The sequence below is a fragment of the Schistocerca nitens genome, chromosome 6 (genome assembly GCF_023898315.1).
Source record: "Schistocerca nitens isolate TAMUIC-IGC-003100 chromosome 6, iqSchNite1.1, whole genome shotgun sequence".
In the NCBI taxonomy this organism is placed as follows: domain Eukaryota; kingdom Metazoa; phylum Arthropoda; class Insecta; order Orthoptera; family Acrididae; genus Schistocerca; species Schistocerca nitens.
The window spans coordinates 243,649,494-243,670,842 of record NC_064619.1 but is presented as its reverse complement, the minus strand read 5'-3'; the positions used below and the strand labels follow the sequence as shown (position 1 = coordinate 243,670,842).

The window sequence follows — 21,349 nt, the reverse complement described above, 5'->3', positions numbered from 1 at the left end:
TCCAATTCTTATCCTGGTGAACTCACATGCAAAAAATCTAGTATGGCACTCCTCCTCTGCCTGAGGAGATAAAACACACTGTTATCGAGTATGAAGACTTCCACCTCCTCAATACTGGACTTATATCTCATGTCACAACTGCTTCAGTGTTGTTCTCCAGTGGTGACCTGTCATTATGCTCCCCATCCCTAAATAATGATGCTCTGTGCAAAGTCATTCTGATCTTCACTCAAGTTACCAATTCCCTGTTCAGCTTCACTAACAACACAGAGCAGTTCCTGAATGGAAGCTGCTGACACGGATCCTCAGAATGGAAATAATTACGATTCACCAGTCACGTACAGAAGGGTGGAAAGTTACAGGGATTTGCCAACTGTTGAGAAGCTCACAGCACTTAAGGTTGTGAACAGCAAAAGCAAAGTGAAGACTAAAATAATGTCACAGTAGAAACTTCTGGACTTAACAAAACAAACCAAAAGTTCCATAAAAGTATGGGAAGGAGGATTTTCAACAGACAATCCAGCATACCACTGTCACCCATATTGCCAATAAAGTCCACATACAAACACTGGAGACACTGTCCAGGTAATGACAGAATATTATGCTAGTGCAACCTCTACAAGTGGTCTAGATCCAGCTTTTCACTACTAAAAAAGACACTCAGTGGAGGTAAAATCCATACTACCTAAGGCTTGGAAAACTGCTCTTGCTAGTGAATAGAATCAGTGAAGCATATGAAAACTTAATAAGATAGTGAAAGTAATTAATCCAGAATGAATATTTCGTTCTAAAGTGTCGTGTGCAATGATATGAAACTTCCTGGCAGATTAAAACCGTGTGTTCTGGTTCGAGTCGTGCTTCAGCACACAAAGACGAGTGATGTAGCTCCTATGTAACATGGATTATATTCCAAAAATATGCTTTCTAAAGATCTAATCACATAGAAGAAGGGGTATACAGGCGAGACCATTTGCTGTTTGTGAAATGGAAAGACAGTTGGAACATATTTCCTTTGATGACAAAGCACAAAATGATTTCATCTCATGTAAATGTCAGAACAAAATTAGGAATGATAGACAAGATAAAACATGCCAGTATTCTAGCTTATAATAAAAACATGGCTGGTGTGGACCACAGTGACTAGCTAATGGGCTACAACCCTTTTGAGAAGAAACAAAGAGGCGGAAGAAACCTTTTTTTCACATTTTCAGGATGATGATCGTAAATTTGTACTTTTTATGTAAGGAGTTGAAATATGTTAGCAAACATCTTGTTGAATTTGTTACTGAATTGGCAACAGCTTTGACAAACAAAGGAGGCTTGATGGAATCAACTTCCATTAGATTAGTTCACCTCTAAACAGACTCAACGGTAGACTTTTCCTAAATTGATTCCACTTACAGAAATGTCAAAATGGCCTCAGAGGAGGTGTAAGGTTTTGTGCAGAATGAATCGAGGCAAGATCTGGGAAAGTGACAAGGAAAGATAACAGGTACTATTGTGAAGAATGATTGTTTTCCAAAATCCTCCAATTTTTTTTAATACAAGACAAATGTCAGTAAGTAATTTTCAACAAAAAACTACATCTTCATACAGTTTTATTTTTAGTACCAACAACTTCTTGTTCTATCTCCTTGTGAAACAAATCATGACAAAACTTTTTGTTTTTGTTGAGAAAGTAGCACGTTTTCATTTCACTATAAAAAGTCAGTGAGTTTTGTTTCTTTACAGAATTTCATAAAAAGGAGATCTCTCTTTGAAATGCAGTAAACTGAAGTCAGTCCTGCGCAGTAGAATCAACTATACAAAATCCAGAAAAATTATGAAAAAGCACAGTACCAGCTAGATGAACTACAAACTAGTTGCCTAGTTCTCAAAGTGTTAATCTGTCAAGAAGTTTCAAAATGAAATCCTGTTCATACTATCTAATGACAGTTGGAAGGATGCACTTTTCCACAGCCTTAGAGGCAATCCTCATTCTCCTCTCAAAACAAAAGCTTATTAGCAGCAAAGGGAAGATCTTGGAGGGCATGGTGAACCAACAACTAATGTGTGTTGAAGAAATAAAAGAGCTCTGTAGTTGCTTTCAGGATGTGTTAAAAAAATATTTGCCTACCGATAAGATGGCAATACTGGAAGCAGCTTTACAGCAGGCATACCAATACAGGCAGAATCTAACTGTTCTACTCAACACAGAAAGAGACATTCCTTGGATTCTTAACCTCTAACAAGAACTCCACAAATGGGAATTCTGTGGTTCACTCTTCATAATCACACAGTTCCCTCACACTAGAATATTTCTCCAGGAATCACATTGATTCTGTCATGTGAGACCATTTAGAGCAGCAGAATGGCACACATGATCAATAGAACATTGCTTACTATGGTGCTCGCTAACTGATTGATTAATTGAGGGGGGTCGTGAGACTAAACGGCGAGGTCATCAGTCCCGCAATTCCAAAGTTACTCGCAGAAGAGAGGGGGTCGCTAAAAGTGAACAGTCCTGTCAGAAGAGCCAAACTATATAACGAGGAATTTAAAACACACAGTAGACGGCATAAAAGGATATAACAAATCTAGAAACTGGAGAAACAGAGGGGTAAAATATTGGTCTTTCCATGGGGGATTGGTCAGAGTCCAAAACGAAGAAAACTAGATCTGCTCCAGGAGTAAAGCAAAACCTTATATCTGAAAATAAAAACCACTTTTACGGAGGAAACTGACAACCAATTCAACCATCTGTGAGTCATCTGCTAATATTAAAATTAAGGAATCTGGAAGTCTATACCTAGTACAAAGGGCCAAAAGAAGAGGACATTGCACCAACATATGGGATACTGTTAGTCTGGCTCCACAGTCACATTGTGGGGGTTTGTGGGTGAGCCTGGTATGGCCAATTCTTAGACAGGATAAGACAGTGGACTCATTCCGAGAGGACCGGAAAGAAGAGTGTCAAACTGTAGTAGTCTCCTTGATTGTGTAGAGTTTATTACTGAGAGCAGTAGTGCGCCAGATGTCATTCCACTTTTGAGCAAAGAGAGATTTGACATAAATACACATATCTGCAGCTGGAATCATAAACAGAAATGGGGGATAAGTATCTGCTTCTCTAACCAAACAGTCAGCCAGTTCATTCCCTGAGATGTCCACATGACTTGGAATCCAGAGAAAGACAACTGAGCAGGTGGCACGGCCAAAGGCAGAGAGAAGGTCATGGATAGCGGAGACCAGAAGGTGATGAGAGCATTGGTGGACAGCCTGCAGGCTGCTCATTGAGTCGGTTGATATTAAAATACCGTGCAGGGAGGCTGAATAGCAAAATGGAGGGCCCTGTTAATCGCAAACAGTTCTTCTGTAAACCACTACGTGGTCCTGGCAATAAATGGTGTTCAAGCCAGTAGGAGATGTGAAAGTGTATCCTGCCTTATCTATCATCTTAGAACTGTCAGTGTAGAAGATGGTAGCTCCCTGGAACTCTGCAAGGATGGATTGTACAAGACATCAGAAGACCATAGGGGCAACAGAGACCTTTAGGATCCTGTAATAGGTCAGTCTTAATCTGTGATCAAGGCACTATCCAAGGGGATGGTGTGGGGGGAAACACACAGGGAACATTCCAGTGAGTGAAGATGCAGATCCTGACAGAGGGAATAGACACACATTCCAACTGGCTATCCCACCAGGGAGTGGTGGGGGGGGGGACAACCCTAATTTGCAAAGAGGACAGGCTACATGGGACAGTCAGGGGATCAGCACATAGTGATGATGTAAAAATCCAGAGTTGGCTACGTTTTATTTGTAGAGGGGGAATCCCCACTTCTATGAGAATACTGTTAATGGGACTAGTGCGAAAGGTACCAATAGCCAGACGCACCCCACAATGGTGAACAGGGTCAAGTATTTTCAGGGTGGAAGGAGCCACTAAGCCATAAACCTCATTACCATAATCTAATCCGGCAAGACCACAGCATGATAAAGATTGAGAAGAGTAGCATGGTCTGCACCCAAAGATATGTGAGCCCGAAGGCGGACAGCATTAAGCATCAGCATGCAGGTAGTCTTCAGTTGGCGAATATGGGACAGCCATAAGGTGGATAGGGGGACAGCAGTGACAGCAGCACAAAGAATAGTGGCAGAGATGCCCTGCAAGACTGCATCAAGGCAATTCGAGAGATAGATGTCAAAGTGCACAGCCAATGTATATAAAGGCCAATTGCCCTGTGGAATGCCCAACATGGGGGCCTGTCTGCCTGGCAGCAATAGGGGAACAATACAATCAAGAGAATGTGGTCACTTTCACAAAGATCATCATGTGACCAATGTAGGGAAGCCATGGGAGTAGGGAAGGAGCTAATGAGATCAACAGCAGTAAAGGTGTCATGAGTGGCACTAAAGCGGGTAGGGGAACCGTCAAATTGAGGAGACACACATCAAAGTCTGTAATAAGTTGGTCAATTAGAAGACCCCTACTGTTGAAGTGCACTCCCCCACAGGAGGTGGTGCGCACTGAAATCCCCAAGGAGGAGATATGGGGGCAGGAGTGCTGTCTTAATGTAGGCAATTCAAAATAAGAAAGTGGCCTACCTGGAAGGAGGTAGACATTGCAAATGTTGATTGTCAGAGCCGTTTGGACTAACCACTATTGCTTCCAGGTTGGTACGAAGGGGGATCCAGGCACTAATCACATCACATCAGCGAGAACTAAAATGCAGACCACTCCAGATGCTATTCCAGGGCCGGCACGGTTCCGACAGAATGCCCTACAACTGCAAAATGTTGGAGAGTGGTTATTATGAAAGTGCATTTCTTGAAGAGCAGGACAGAATGCACGATAGGAGGAACGAAAGTGTTGTATTTCTGGTAGGTGACGATAATATTCATTGCAATTCCACTGGATTATTGTGTGGCGAGAGTCTAGGTTAGACATAAAGCAGATGAGAGGTGGTCATGTCACTCGGTCAGTAGTCATCACTGACAAGGATTGGATGACATCCATAAATAATATGTCAGACTCACATTGTGAGGGGGCAGATGGCACCTACGGAGGCATTTGGGGGGGGGGGGGTCGGGACCTCATCCAGGGACTACTACTACCGTATTTACTCGAATATATGCCACATTCGAATCCAAGCCGCACCTGAAAAATGACTTGAAATCAAGGAAACAAAATTTTCCCGAATCTCAGTCGCACCTGAAATTTGAGACTCGAAATTCAAGGGGAGAGAAAAGTTTTAGGCCGCACCACCAAATTAAAACAAAGATGGTCCATTGTAATATGAGACACAATTTAGGTCGAATGAATGGCAATACAGCTACAGTAGTTTGGTTTGAGTCATAAGCTTAGCAGTTAAGCTTTACCAGGTAGCCATTGCTATGCGTCAGGCGCTCCGTCCGTATTTATACGGGTACCATTCCTTTTTCACGTGCTTCGTCTGGTTTGAATCGATTGCTTATTTTGCTTTGATCTGATAAGTGCCGTTTTCTTTGTTATAGGTGTTTACGTCACTCTAAGCTGAAAATGCGTTACTGTACTGCGTCATGCATTGTTTGTCGCATTCTGATAGTGCGTGTTTACGGCGTGTCGCTGCTCGCGGCATGGCTTGCTTTTGTGCACGCTACCGCCATTTAAAAAAAAAAAAAAAAGGAGAGGAATCATCTCATTAGTGAAACAATGGCAAAAGACTGCTATTTGTTGTTACTTACACTGCTGCTTTCTTTGATAATGATCAACAAGAACCAAATAATAGACTGCGTATGATAGAACATGTTCTGAACGAGAGTTACGCGAAAATTTTTCTCCGTTTGAAAATCTTTGCGGCTGCTTCTTTAGTACATCAAATGCTGCACAGAAATTAGTCATCTTAGATTTAAAAATCTAGTCAGTTGCCGTGCTTCATTTCTGACTGTATCACTATTAGGCATAAGAATAATACGAATATAAACATGACACGATACGTATATTCTTCCGCGTTTGCTGTTGTCTTACTCAAGTTTCATAGTTTATTAGGGAGAGGTGAGTGGGGGGAGGTGAGTGGGGAGTGGGGAGAGGTGAGTGGGGAGTGGGGAGAGGTGAGTGGGGAGAGGTGAGTGGGGAGTGGGGAGAGGTGAGTGGGGAGTGGGGAGTGGGGAGTGGGGAGTGGGGAGTGGGGAGTGGGGAGTGGGGAGTGGGGAGTGGGGAGTGGGGAGTGGGGAGTGGGGAGTGGGGAGTGGGGAGTGGGGAGTGGGGAGTGGGGAGTGGGGAGAGGGGAGAGGGGAGAGGGGAGAGGGGAGAGGGGAGAGGGGAGAGGGGAGAGGGGAGAGGGGAGAGGGGAGAGGGGAGAGGGGAGAGGGGAGAGGGGAGAGGGGAGAGGGGAGAGGGGAGAGGGGAGAGGGGAGAGGGGAGAGGGGAGAGGGGAGAGGGGAGAGGGGAGAGGGGAGAGGGGAGAGGGGAGAGGGGAGAGGGGAGAGGGGAGAGGGGAGAGGGGAGAGGGGAGAGGGGAGAGGGGAGAGGGGAGAGGGGAGAGGGGAGAGGGGAGAGGGGAGAGGGGAGAGGGGAGAGGGGAGAGGGGAGAGGGGAGAGGGGAGAGGGGAGAGGGGAGAGGGGAGAGGGGAGAGGGGAGAGGGGAGAGGAAGCGGTAGGTGTGCAAAAGGATGTAACAGAGGCAAAAGTTGAAGGAAGTGACACTGGATGGAGTCTGTCATATTTTGGCAAGCCTCTACTTTAGATAGGTAATCCAGGTACTTGTACTCTTGTATCCTCTTTTCTCTCTTATGAGTTGGGCTATCTGGTGAGCAATGAGTGTGATGGTCATGACAATTGACACACACAGGTGGTGGAACACAGGAGCTTCCCTCATGGAGTGGGTGTTCACAGTCACCACACAGAGGTTCTGCCATACAGTGCAAGCACTGAAAGCAGTTCATGGGTGGTGGGATGTACGGCTAAACATCACATCTGTAGCACATAACCTTGACTTTCTCTGGGATGGTATCTCCCTCGAAAGCCAGAATGAAGGCACCATTATGAGTGTGGTTGTCTTTACAATCCTGCTGCACACATCTAACAAAATGAACGCCGCGTCGCTCCAGATTAGCCGGAGTTCCTTATCAGTTAGCAGGATGAGATTTCTATGAAAATTCACTCCCTGGACCATATTCAGAAACTGATCAGCAGTAATAGACACTGGGGCATTGCCAAGACGATCACAAACACGAAGAGCTGCAGGCTGGGCAGCAGAAGTAGCTTTGACCAACAGGGAGCCCAACTGCATCTTACTGAGAGACTCTACTTCACTAAATTTGTCCTCTATATTCTCCACAAAAAACAATGGCTTTGTGCAGTAAATGTCTCCCCAGCTATCTATGTATGAAATAGGTAGCGAGAAAAGTGCTTCATCCCAAGACAGCGAGCCTGCCCCTCCTCCCAGGGCCACTGGGTCACATGAAGCAGCATTCGATGATCCTTTACCATTCCAAGAGATGGACATTTGAGAACACCAAGATTTTTGCAGCTTGATACACTTTATGCACCAGGCATCTGCCCTGATACCACCCACTCTGATCAGGGGCTCTCCCCACGGGCACCAGCCAGCCACAGCAAGGCCTGCCTGGCACGGCGGCTGTAGCCACGCATTCCGATGCTCCAGGAAGACAAGCAACCATTCCTTGGCATACACATAGAAGGAACAGCTCAGGTAGCAGTGGTGTGATCCCTGCGTTGTCATGAGCTGGCTACACGTGCTGGTGACCTAGTGGGATGGAGGAGGCTAAGGTGGGGAAAGAAGGGGAGAGAGGAACCACACTGTAGATACCAGGGAGGGAATTCTTCTCCAAATGGCTCACACTAAAAACAGAAAATTTAGAAGTGGGGGTCAAGCCTCATGCAGGGACATAAATGACAAAAATAGCGAACAGGCAGGAGGAACAAAATTGCAAGCAATACAGGGAATTAGGTTGATAGCCAGGTTGACATAAATCAGAGCACCACAAGAGAAGGAGGGAGCAGCAAGGAAGGAGTGATGATAGGGAGGGAGGGGCATGGTGAAGGGAATGTAGCCAGCTTGGGGCCCCCATGTGCACCACAATGAACTCACTAAAGAACTGTGAACCCAGTGGGGGAGTGCTCATTATTTGTGAACTATTTCACTATTTCCTGGTTGACCTGTCACTTTTCAACCACCATGCACCATTTTTAGCTCACAATGAAGTAGTTGTAAGAGGACTGGACACTAGTGGTTGTAAGTTCTTTAATGAGAAAGAGTGAGTCACTTCTAGCAACTCTCATCAAGCTTTTGGTGCCCCTGAAACCTGAATGAGGGACACTATACCAAATATTACCAACTTTGTGAGGTATCTGACCTGTGAGGTATCTGACCCTTACTTTAATTGATAAAACTATGGGGTTGGCTGTGCTAGGAACCGAAAGGCAAAATGTCAAAGTTTCTTAATTACAACTCGAGGAAAGAAATCAGAACCTATCTGCACAAAAGCTACTGCATTTTATTATTATTTTCGATGATTTTTCAACAGGACCTTCTGGGTCTCTTTGGTTGTGGGTGTTGGTGTTATCTTTTGAACAGCCCAAGTCTCTGGGAATAGTTGTAGTAACTGTTGTGCACTACATCCCCATAAGGTGTACCTGAGCAAGGACAATACAATGGAAGTGGCAACTGAACCAAATAGAAAATTTGCAGTGAGTGACTATAGGAAACTTTATTTCTGATTGTTTATTTCATTTTATGATCCAGAAATAAACGAATGTAGATTAGTGAGCATGTCTCTCAAAAGAATATCAAGACACTATCCATTAACAGAAAAAATTTTATTTTTAAACACAAATCAGTACCCCACGCAATGTTACTGCAGGTATATCAAATAATGTGTAAGCTTCATTTCAATCATGTTTACCTGACACCAAACATTCTGACCACTCAAAAGCGATGAAAGGGCAGTCTTTGTAACTATCAATTTTTTCAAATTATAATGGCTTTCACAGAACTTCCTTTATCTCTGTTAAGAGAGAATCTGAGCGCACTCACTGCAAATTCTAATTTACTTTGGAGCTGTGGCATTCTATGGAAGTGCACAACGTGCAACAGAGAATGGTACATTTATTAATAAAATAAACAAATTTATTGACCTTATAATATGCTATGCTTAGAACTTTTTGTTATGATAGATTTACAACATTTTCCGTGCACATCAACATCAACTTGGCCACTAATTTGGCATCTCAGGCATCAAAAATGTCATGCACAAAGTTCCCTCACTAGATATGGAACTTACTCCTGATACTGCACACCAACAACTTATTCATCTCAACAGCCATCCACCTCCATGGATTTTTTCCCCCAAACTATATCCACCTGAACCTCCTTACTGTATTCGAGTCTTGGTCTCCCTCTACAATTTTTACCACCCATATTGTCTCCATTACCAAATTGATGATTTCTTGATGCCCAGGATGTGCCCTACCAACCAGTCCATTCTTTTAGTCAAGTTGTGCCACGAACGTCTTTTTCCCCCAATGAGATTTAGTACCCCCTGCTTAGTTATTTCATCAACATATCTAATGTTCAAGCTTTCTTCTATAGCACCAAATTTCAAATCTATTCTACTCTTGTCCGAACCATCAGTGTCCACACTTCATTGTATACGGGATTACATCCCAGGCACAAACCTTCAGGGAAGTTTTTCTTGCTACTGCCAACCTACATTTTATATCCTCTCTAACTTGGCTATCATCATTTATTGTTCTACCAAAATAGTAAAACTTATCAAGAACTTTGAGCGTCTGATTTCCTTATACAATTCCCTGAGCATCACCCACTTTAATTTGGCTGCATTCTAATACTGTTATTTTCCTTTTGCTTGATGTTCTGTTTATCATCTCTAACGCATTACTCATTCCACTCAACTGATCTTGCAAGTCCTTTGTTGTATCTTTATAGAATCTCAGTATCAGCAGCAAATCTAAATGTTTTGATTACTTCTCCCTGCACACTAATTCCCTTTCCAGTATTCTCCTTGGTTCCTCTTACTACTTGCTCAAAACAGAAACCTGCAACCATGTCTCACTCCCTTCTAAACTACTGCAATATGGTTTCTGTGTAAGTTGCGGATAACCTTTCACTCACTCATTTTATCTCTGCTAGCTTCTGAATTCAATGAATCTAGTCCATTCAGCATTGTGAAAAGCTTTCTCTAAACCTACAAACGCTATAAATGAAAGTTTATCTTTCTTTAAGTTATCTCTTAAGGTAAGTCACTGGGTCAACATTGCCATGCATATTCCTAAATTTCTTTGGAACCCAAACTGATTAACCCCGAGATTGGCTCCTATCAGTTTTCATTTTTTCTGTAAATAAACTGTGTCAGTATTTTGCAACTGTGACTTACTAAATTGGTAGTTCAGTAATATATTTGTCAGCACCTGGCCGTTTTAGAATTAAAATTATTACACTATTTTTGAAATCAGAGTTTTTTTTGTCTCTCTTCTGTATCCTGCACATCAAGTGGATTCGTTTTGTGAAGACTGGCTCTCCCAAGGATATCAGTATTTCTGAGGGAATGTCATCTATTTAGCAGGATTCTTTTTTTCTTTCTTTTTAATACTCCGAGAAGAATCCGAAAGAGCAACGAAACAGTGCTCTGTCAAATTCTCTTGCAGTATCACATTTTCCATTTGATCTTCATTTACTTCGTTCATGTACATTACCCTTTCACAGTATTTCTATATATTCCTTGTACCTTTCTGTTTTCCCTACTTTGCTTAGTACCGGCTTTCCATCTGAGCTCTTTAAGCTCACATAACTGTCTCTGTTTTCTACAAAGTTTGTCTACTTTTTCCAATTAGGTGGCATCCATCTTTCCCATGTTATGTATGGTTCTGCAGCCTTGTGTCTGTGCTGTAGCCATACCTGCTTTCAACATCACAAATATAATAATTGTTGATCGTGTACTGTAGAAGAATACAAGTAAGCAAATGAAGCACGGTGAACTATGTACCTTGAAGCTTCCTGGCAAATTAGAACTGTGTGCCAAAACAAGACTCACACTCGGCATCTTTGCCTTTCACAGGCAAGTGCTCTAGTGACTGAGCTACCTAAGTGTGACTCACGACCCATCCTCGCAGCTTTACTTCCATCAGTACCTTTTCTCCTAAATTCCTAACTTCACAGTAGCTCTCCCGCAAAAGTTCAAGACTAGCACTCCTGGAAGAAAGGATATGGCTTAGCTACAACCTGGGGGATGTTTTCAGGATGAAATTTTCACTCTGCAGGGGAGTGTGCGCTGATGTGGAAGGTAGAAGACAAGGTACTGGCATAAGTAAAGCTGTTATGATGGGTCGTTAGTTATGCTTGGGTAGCTCAGATGGTAGAAAACTTGCCTGTGAAACACCCAAATTTCGAGTCTTGGTGTGGCACACAGCATTAACCTGCCAGGAACTTTCACATCAGCACACATTCTGCTGTAGAGTAAAAATTTCATGCTGGAACTATGTACCTTGTTTGTGTTTATATGCATATGTCAAGCTTGCGAGGTATGCAAAGGCTTGCAAACACATTGCTACAGTGCCTCACCGGGTATAAAATATTTGACAAGGCATAGATTTGGAAGTTTGTGCTAACATGAGTATTAGCTGCAGAGCAAGGCAAGATGATATTTAATAGCACCTTCAAAAGAAGTGCCAGTGAATAGTGGTTACAATCTCTCAATTTGTGGAGGAACTTTGTCATCATCTAAAGATCTCTCATAATGTTACCTGAATCAAAAGAAAGCAAATGGCTGCTTGTGTAACACCAGTGTGGCCTGTGTAAGACAATGACACTTTCCACACTTGTCATGTGGCGGGATGTACCCATGTGTGACCTCCAACGAAGAAAGAGAAACTTATTAATTGTTAATCTATTCATCTAATTACAGATTTTGGATTCTTTCCTAATGATCAACCCACAGGTGAATATATCTTAGAGCTGTTTATTTTATGTCTGGCTTACTTAAATATCAGTTGCAAATTAACCACTTAATAAAAACTACAAGAGAGAGGAGGCTGTAATAAACAGATTTCTGATGTACTGAGGAACTTAAATCTGGAATCAGGTTTTGATTGTAATTATTCAGAGAAAACATACAGGGATACAGTGACAACTATTTTTTCTAGTTTTTAACAGTTTGCCTATTTATTAATTTGAGTACACTGCTGGAAGGTCACTTACATACAAATGTCACCATTTTTACTTGCCAAAAGTGGTTTAAATGCATCTTGACTGAATATTGACAGCCCTATCCAGTCTCCTAAGTAATCAGAGACCCCTGCAAGCCACAGTTGGAACTGAGCAAGAAGTTGATTTCAATCCCAGTGAAATGTTAATTCTGTTTACCCTGGTGCAAGCTCTTCTGAAACTGCTGTCTGAAGATGGCCCTAACTGCGAGAGGGTAAATGAATTGACACTTGTTATAACTGTGCAGTAGTAGGACACCAAAACGGAAATACTGAATGCGGAGCTGCCAACACTGTGCATGTGACACACACACACACACACACACACACACACACACACACAAGTGCCCACACTAGTGCATGCATCACCATCAGTTACGATAAATTTCAACAACACATCAGTTGCAGGAAATTCACCTCTGATGATGCGAATGACAATCCAACATTCTCACCTCCTGTACGAAGACCTGTTCTGCTGATTTCGCTCTGCTGTTTCCCGCTTGCGGAGATTCATAATTTCTTGGCCAAACAGCTGGACTGTGACATCCGTGTCAGTATCCGTATTGAAACGGCCAACCATGTATGAAGATTCATCAGTTGTTTTCCCAATTTGCTGCACTTCCAGTTCATGGCCTTGTTTGCAGGAGAGTTATAATGAAAATAATACATTTACTCTGTACCATCTCTGAGCACACCAATCAAACTTAATGACTAGTAATTTAACAAATTTCACACTGCAGCAAATATATTTAGAAATTTCGTATTATTCTCCATTTTCATGCTCTTGTTATAAAACAAAGTTAGTAGTGGAAAATCAAACAATACAAAATCCAGGATGGAATAACAAAAACATTATCAAAAGTATAGATTATTGCTCACCATATAGAGGAGACAGTGAGCTGCAGAAAGGCACAACAAAAAGGTTGCTATACATTTGAGTTTTCAGCCAAAAGGCCTTCTACTAAAGTAGAAAACACATACATTTCACCCACGCATAATATACAAACACATATGACCAAGCAGGGTTTGAGGTCAAGGAATTCTGGAATGTTAATAGGGGGGGGGGGGGGGGGATGATCTGGGGGCCGTGGGGGTGGATCACTGTTTGGTGGAGGTCAGGCAGGGTCCAACATTGGCTTTTGGTTCAGTCTGATTGGTGGGTTTGGTGGTGACAAAGTGTTTCCACTGTAGGAACTGGGAGGAGAAGAGAAGGTATTCAACAAGTCCAGCATGATTGAATTTAGGAGTGGGGGCAAAACGTAAGGCCTTTGGAAAGGACTGATATTTTTGTGGGAATAAGGCTCTTGGATGAAACACTGACAACTGTGTTTCAGGTTTGTTGAGGTTCTGAATTATGTATGAGGATGTATAAGCATCCCCCCCTCCCCCTTGTCCCACCCCTTGGGTAAAAATCCACTTTTTCCCACGTGAAAGTACATTTTTTTCTGTATTAGGTGCCAATATATTTTCCACTGGAACTGTAAAACTTATCAGTGCTTTGAATGGTAGTGGTTTTATGTACCAGCCTACAGCTCCCTGGCACTTCAAGAAATGAAATCTATCAAAAAAACAAACAACACATTGTGGGAAGATCTTTCATGCGTGGCTATGTGTACACTGCACATTATTGTATTATGAAAGTATCAGTACCAATTTCATCAAATACATCAGTACCAATTTCAACAAATACAGCATGGCAGCTTCTGAAACACTCAAATCGAGATTTCTCTGAGTGATGTGCTTTCGTCAGCCAGTCGTAGCTCATGTCATGGGATCACATCACTCAATGACAGCAAATATTCAGAGCGAAGGGATGTGATGTAGTCAGCCAGTAGCAACATCACTGTTAAGCAGCGCAAACACACAAATAGGAAAAGTTTTGGTTTAAGTTACTTTATATACAGTGTAGGTACAAGAAAAGTTAAACTTTCGCATACAATATTCTCGTCAATTTTTTTTTTTATTTATTTATTTTGGAGGGTGTGGTTAAGCAGGATCCAAAGAGCATGGCAGCTGAATATTTCTGGCAAACTTAATTATAACTTTCACTGCTGTGCACTGAAAGTTTCATGGATTACCTGCCTGAAAACATGTTCCATCGAGCACTTCAACTTTTCTGTAGAAAAGCCAATTATATTTGAAACTGTTCAAGTGCTCACGTCACACTTTTAAGGATTATTATACTTTTTGCCATCATTATTACATAATTTGTGATCTGTGAAAGGACTGAAATAACTATACAAACCTAACCTTGTAGTTTGGCCTTTTATAGTGTGTGTTACCCTTTAAAATATATCAAACACAAATGTGCCAGTAAAATTTTAGATAATGGCTGATCTTCTGGGTCCAATTTTTTTTTTAAGTGTCTGGTCCTCCAAATGTTAAGATTTGAATGAGAGTCAAATGCTCCATGATTTAGTCAATGCACTTCCTCCCACAACATAATTCATCTTGCATGAAAGGAAATTTACTTAGAAAGTAATGCTTCTCAAACCACTATTCACAATATTTTCTCACAACCTGTTATAAATGTAAACAGTTGAGACATCAAGAACATTAAAGCAGTTTGTTGTTACGAAGCGTTGCATAGTCGTCGTCCAAAAGCCTTTGACACATTTTACTGTTGTGTGTGTGCACTATGTTCTGTTGCTTGTAAATGGCACATTTTCTTTGCAACCTAAGTTTTATTTTGGTGTTATTCTCTTGTTTATGTTATATTGCTGCAGTATTATTCCATAGTAGCGGGCCAAAGTAAAATTCTTTGTTAGAGTGTCAGTTATCAGTCAAAATTACAGAAAATTAACTGAAAATTAAAACAATGAGAAATGCCTGGAAATTTAAAAAAATTGCAGGTTTCTCCCACATGAAAAAATTCCCTCATTTTTCCTGGATTTCCTGAGGGTGTGGTAAATGTAGTAGGTCTGTGAGGCAGGGTTTGTTGGTTATGAGGGGATGTGAGGGAGGTTTGGAGGCTGTTGCAGAGGTAGTGGATAGTAGTAGTCCAAGGTAGGAGTAGGAGGTGAAGAGGCTGGAGAGCTTTTTGGGGTGGTGGTGTGCATGCTGCCCTAGTTCCTAGGAGGAGAGTTTCACTGCGAGAGATTGGATGCAGGAATTTGGAATTGTAGAGTGGGAGAATTTTATGGATGGTGAGGAGGTGTTACAAGAGGTTTGGGCCTGATTTACACAGATTTACAGGATGGGATTCTTGAGGAATATGGAATGGCAGAATCTGAACAGATAAAAGTCATCTTGCAAAGAGGGTTTGCAGTTGGAGGTGGGTAATTTGCTGGTCAGGGCATTTATTCAATCAACTATACAACAATGGAGGAACAGTATACGGGACTGTGTTCTAACTGGGCATAGGAAACTTTTCTTTATTGGTGCAAAAGGAAGAAGCAATAAATCATGGGTAAGGATAAAAAATGTGTAAAAATATATAAACATGTCGGGAAAAACTCTCTGCTCCAGCCTCCTCCTCACCCCCATCACCCACAGACTACTTTTCTGTTAGGCACAGTTGCTGTACATGGTTTGGCCTCAGCAGCCAGAGACAGGTTTGTGTGTGTGTGTGTGTGTGTGTGTGTGTGTGTGTGTGTGTGTGTGTGTGTGTTTGTTCCTACTTAAGAAGGAGGCCTTTTGGCTGAAAGCTCAAATGTACAGCTGCCTTTTTGTTGTGCCCATCAGCATCTCAACATCTCCTCTATATGGTGAGTATCAATCTTCCAATTTCATGATATTAAAGTAGGTAGTTGGGTATATCAAACACAATTCTCAATCTTACTAACAAAATTTCACATATAAATTTAATAAAAAGTAAAGACAATGTAAAGTACTGAACAGACAACAATCACAACTCATTATAGCACTAATGTACCTGTGAAATGGGCCCTCAACTGATATAAATATGTCATTACTGCCAACTTGTCTGGCACTGTTAACAAATCCATGTCTCCTGGTTCAATCACCTTTGGTATTCCCAGGGCTTCACCAGCCTCAAATGCTTTCTTACAATTTCCTTTCACATCATGAGTGGAGAGTGAATCAAATTCTCTGCAAAAAAGAAAAAAAATTATCAGCAAAATTATTATTCACATATATAATAGAGGGAAACATTCCACACGGGAAAAATATATCTAAAAACAAAGATGATGTAACTTACCAAACTAAAGCGCTGGCATGCTGATAGACACACAAACAAACACAAACATAGACACAAAATTCAAGCTTTCGCAACCAACGGTTGCTTCATCAGGAAAGATGGAAGGAGAGGTAAAGATGAAAGGATGTGGGTTTTAAGGGAGAGGGTAAGGAGTCATTCCAATCCCGGGAGCGGAAAGACTTACCTTAGGGGAAAAAAGGACAGGTATACACTCGCACACATACACATATTCATCCACACATATACAGACACAAGCAGACATATTTAAAGACAAAGAGTTTGGGCAGAGATGTCAGTCGAGGCGGAAGTGCAGAGCCAAAGATGTTGTTGAATGACAGGTGAGGTATGAGTGGCGGCAACTTGAAATTAGCGAAGATTGAGGCCTGGTAATGAGGATCACCCTGTGGCTAAACATGCCTTGGTGCACGGCCAGCACATCTTGGCACAGTGTTGCACCGTCCGGGTTATCTGGATACTTCCCACTAACACCAATCTGTCAGAACTCCGAGAGATGGGAACTTGCCCTTCAGTATATCCTCTCTTCCCGTTACCCACCATGCCTCAACCTCCGCTAATTTCAAGCTGCCGCCGCTCATACCTCACCTGTCATTCAACAACATCTTTGCCTCTGTACTTCTGCCTCGACTGACATCTCTGCCCAAACTCTTTGCCTTTACAAATGTCTGCTTGTGTCTGTGTATGTGCGGATGGATATGTGCGGATGGATATTTGTGTGGGTGCGCGAGTGTATACCTGTCCTTTTTTCTCCCCTAAGGTAAGTCTTTCCGCTCCCGGGATTGGAATGACTCCTTACCCTCTCCCTTAAAACCCACATCCTTTCGTCTTTCCCTCTCCTTCCCCCTTTCCTGATGAAGCAACTGTTGGTTGCAAAAGCTTGAATTTTGTGTCTATGTTTGTGTTTGTTTGTGTGTCTATCAACACGCCAGCGCTTTCGTTTGGTAAGTTACATCATCTTTGTTTTTAGATATATTATTCACATATATTTATACTTCTGTTCCAACAGAGACACAACCCACATAGCTATCTCTGTGTACTATACATGTGAGATTTTGTTTACTTTAGTAATATGAATATTTCATGGGGCATATTCATTTAACTATGATGTGTAATTGGAAAGGTGGTTTCTGAATGCAAAAATATTCACACAACTGTTTTACTTTTGTTAATCTAAATTTCAATGAAATAATCAAGTATAGTTTGAAAGTTCTCTGTAGAGTAATAGTAGTTGTCAAGCAAAAACGATTTCAATTTGTGTTTAGACCTATTTTCATTGTCTATTAGTGCCTTCAATTCAAGAGGAGGTGGTCAAAAATTTTATAGTTGCATACTTTGCTAGCTTATGTGCAAAAGTAAACTTAAGTTGAGAGCAGTGGTGCCCATTATTAACTCACTCGATACGTTTATGAATACTACTTTATTTCTAACCCATCCTGAACAACAAATTGCATTAACAGTTCTAAGTACTGTTGGGTGACTGCTAGTTTTCCTACAAAGGTTTCAAGGATGTCCTCTCTCGTTCTATTTTCATTTCATCATCAAGATTTGAAAAAAGCAGTTTCACCAGCAAAACCTACTACATTTGCAACTTTTGGGACACCAAAATAAGTGTTACTCATTGTCATTGTTGTTGTGGTCTTCAGTCCAGAGACTGGTTTAATGCAGCTCTCCATGCTACTCGATCCTGTACAAGCTTCATCTCTCAGTACCTACTGCAACCTACATCCTTCTGAATCTGCTTAGTGTATTCATCTCTTGGTCTCTCTCTACTATTTTTACCCTCCATACTTCCCTCTAATACTAAATTGGTGATCCCTTGATGCCTCACAACATGTCCTACCAACCAATCCCTTCTTCTAGTCAAGTTGTGCCACAAATTTCTCTTCTCCCCAATTCTATTCGATACCTCCTCATTAGTTATGTGATCTACCCATCTAATCTTCAGCATTCTTCTGTAGCACCACCTTTCAAAAGCTTCTATTCTCTTCTTGTCCAAACTATTTACTGTCCATGCTACACTTCCATAAATGGCTACACTCCGTACAAATACTTTCAGCAACGATTTCCTGACACTTAAATCTATACTCAATGTTAACAAATTTCTCTTCTTCAGAAACGCTTTCCTTGCCATTGCCAGTCAACATTTTGTATCTTCTCTACTTCGACCATCATCAGTTATTTTCCTCCCCAAATAGCAAAACTCCTTTACTACTTTAAGAGTGTCATTTCCTAATCTAATTCCCTCAGCATCATCCGACTTAATTTGACTACATTCCATTATTTTGCTTTAGTTGATGTTCATCTTATATCCTCCCATCAAGACACCATCCATTTTGTCCAACTGCTCTTCCAGGTTCTTTCCGTCTCTGACAGAATTACAATGTCATTGGCAAACCTCAAAGTTTTTATTTCTTCTCTATGGATTTTAATTCCTGCTCCGAATTTTTCTTTAGTTTCCTTTACTGCTTGCTCAATATACAGACTGAATAACATCAGGGATAGGTTACAGCCATGTCTCACTCGCTTCCCAACCACTGCTTCCCGTTCATGCCCCTCAACTCTTAAAACTGCCATCTGGTTTCTGTACAAATTGTAAATAGCTTTTCGCTCCCTTCAGGAATTTGAAAGAGTATTCAAGTCAACATTGTCAAAAAGCTTTCTCTTAGTCTAAAAATGCTAGAAACATAGGTTTGCCTTTCCTTAATCTTTCTTCTAAGATAAGTCGTAGGGTCAGTACTGCCTCACGTGTTCCAACATTTCTACGGAATACAAACTTATCTTCCCCGAGGTTGGCTTCAACCAGTTTTTCCATTTGTCTGTAAAGAATTCCCAATAGTATTTTGCATCTGTGACGTATTAAACTGATAGTTTGATAATTTTCACATCTGTCAACACCTGCTTTCTTTGGGATTGAAATTATTATATTCTTCTTGAAGTCTGAGGGTATTTCACCTGTCTCATACATCTTGCTCACCAGATGGTAGAGTTTCGTCAGGGCTGGCTATCCCAAGGCTGTCAGTAGTTCTAATGGAATGTTGTCTACTCCTGAGGCCTTGTTCCGAATTAGGTCTTTCAGTGCTCTGTCAGACTCTTCACGCAGTATCATATCTCCCATTTTATCTTCACCTACACCCTCTTCCATTTCCGTAACATTGTCCTCAAATACATCGCCCTTGTATAGACCCTCAATATATTCATTCCACCTTTCTGCTTTCCCTTCTTTGCTAAGAACTGAGTTTCCATCTGAGCTCTTGATATTCATACATGGTTTCTCAAAAGGTCTCTAATTTTCCTGTAGGCAGTATCTATCTTACCCCTAGTGAGACAAGCCTCTACATCCTTACATCTGTCCTCTAGCCACCCCTGCTGAGCCATTTTGCACTTCCTGTTGATCTCATTTTTGAGATGTTTGTATTACTTTTTGCCTGCTTCATTTACTGCATTTTTATATTTTCTTCTTTCATCAGTTAAATTCAATATTTCTCCTGTTACCCAAGGATTTCTACTAGCCCTTGTCTTTTTACCTACTTGATTCTCTGCTGCCTTCACTATTTCATCCCTCAAAGCTACCGTATTTACTCGAATCTAAGCCGCACTTTTTTTCTGGTTTTTGTAATCCAAAAAACCGCCTGCGGCATAGAATCGAGTGCAAAGTAAGCGGAAGTTCTGAAAAATGTTGGTAGGTGCCGCCACAACTAACTTCTGTCGTCGAATATATGTAGCGCTACGCAGGCATGCTTCGCAGGCACAAAGACAAATACTAGCACCAAAACCTCTGCGTCAGTAAATTAAAAAAAAAATAAATAAATAAATAAATAAAAAAAAGAAGAAGAAGAGGTGGAAGACGAGCTTTTTTTTCTCCGCCCCGAGTTTCGACCACTGCATTTTCATACATTATCCAATGAAGTAAATACAAATTCCGTATTGTTCCTCTTCGAATGTAGCAGCATTTCAATGTACTACGAAAATCCGACTGGCAAGACTGTTTGGGATGTTTGTCAATATGGCCAGCTCTGCTTTCTGAATTTTTTCCTAACTGTGAGAAGAAATGGTTGCTAATAGGAACTTTTATGAATTGTGAATCACATGCAGTATTCTCTTCACCATAAGAATAATACGAATATAAACATTTTGCCATGTATTCTTTCGTGTTTGCTGCTATCTCATTTAAATCCTGTCCGCCTAGTAAACTACGAAACTAGAGTGAGACAACAGCAGACGCGGAAGAATATACATACCATGTCATGTTTATATTCGTATTATTCTTATGCCTAAAAGTGATACAGTCAGAAATGAAGCACGGCAATTGATTAAATTTTTAAATCTAAGATGACTCTAATTTCTGTGCATAATGTAATGTACTAAAGAGGCGTCTGCAAAGATTTTCAAACGGAAAAAATTTTCGCTAAATTCTCGTTCAGAACATCTTCTATCATACGCAGTCTATTATTTGGTTCTTGTTGATCATTATCAAAGAAAGCAGCAGTGTAAGTAGCAACGAATAGCAGTCTCTTGCCATTGTTTCGCTAATGAGACGATTCCTCTCTTTGTTTTTTTTAATTGTAAGCGGCGGTAGCGTGCACAAAAGCAAGCCATGCCGCGAGCGGCTACAGGCCGTAAACCCTCATTTTCAGAATGCGACAAACAATGCATGACACAGTACAGTAATACATTTTCAGCTCTGAGTGACGGAAAATACCTATAACGAAGAGAACTGCACTTGTCAGATCAAAGAAAAATAAGCAATCAATTCAAACCAGACGAAGCACGTGAAAAAGGAAGGGTACCCGTATAAATACGGACTGAGCGCCTGACGCATAACAACGGCTACCTGGTAAAGCTTAACTGCTAAGCTTACGACTCGAACCAAACTACTACAGCTGTATCGTCATTCATTTAACCTAAATTGTGTCTCATATTACAATGGACCAACTTTGTTTCGATTTGGAAGTGCGGCCTAAAACTTTTCT

At 41.3% G+C, this 21,349-nt stretch overlaps 1 protein-coding gene across 3 annotated transcripts in view; it reads right to left on the bottom strand.

The window, feature by feature from the left end:
- LOC126263010 (EH domain-binding protein 1) overlaps positions 1-21,349 on the bottom strand; it is a 206,933-nt gene that overhangs the window by 103,150 nt on the left and 82,434 nt on the right. For all 3 annotated transcript variants that reach the window (XM_049959974.1, XM_049959975.1, XM_049959976.1), the window contains exons 9-10: positions 16,077-16,252; positions 12,655-12,835 (exon numbers count right to left, since the gene is read on the bottom strand). In XM_049959974.1, the coding sequence (XP_049815931.1) occupies positions 12,655-12,835; positions 16,077-16,252 (357 nt within the window). The remainder of the gene's footprint in view (positions 1-12,654; positions 12,836-16,076; positions 16,253-21,349) is intronic.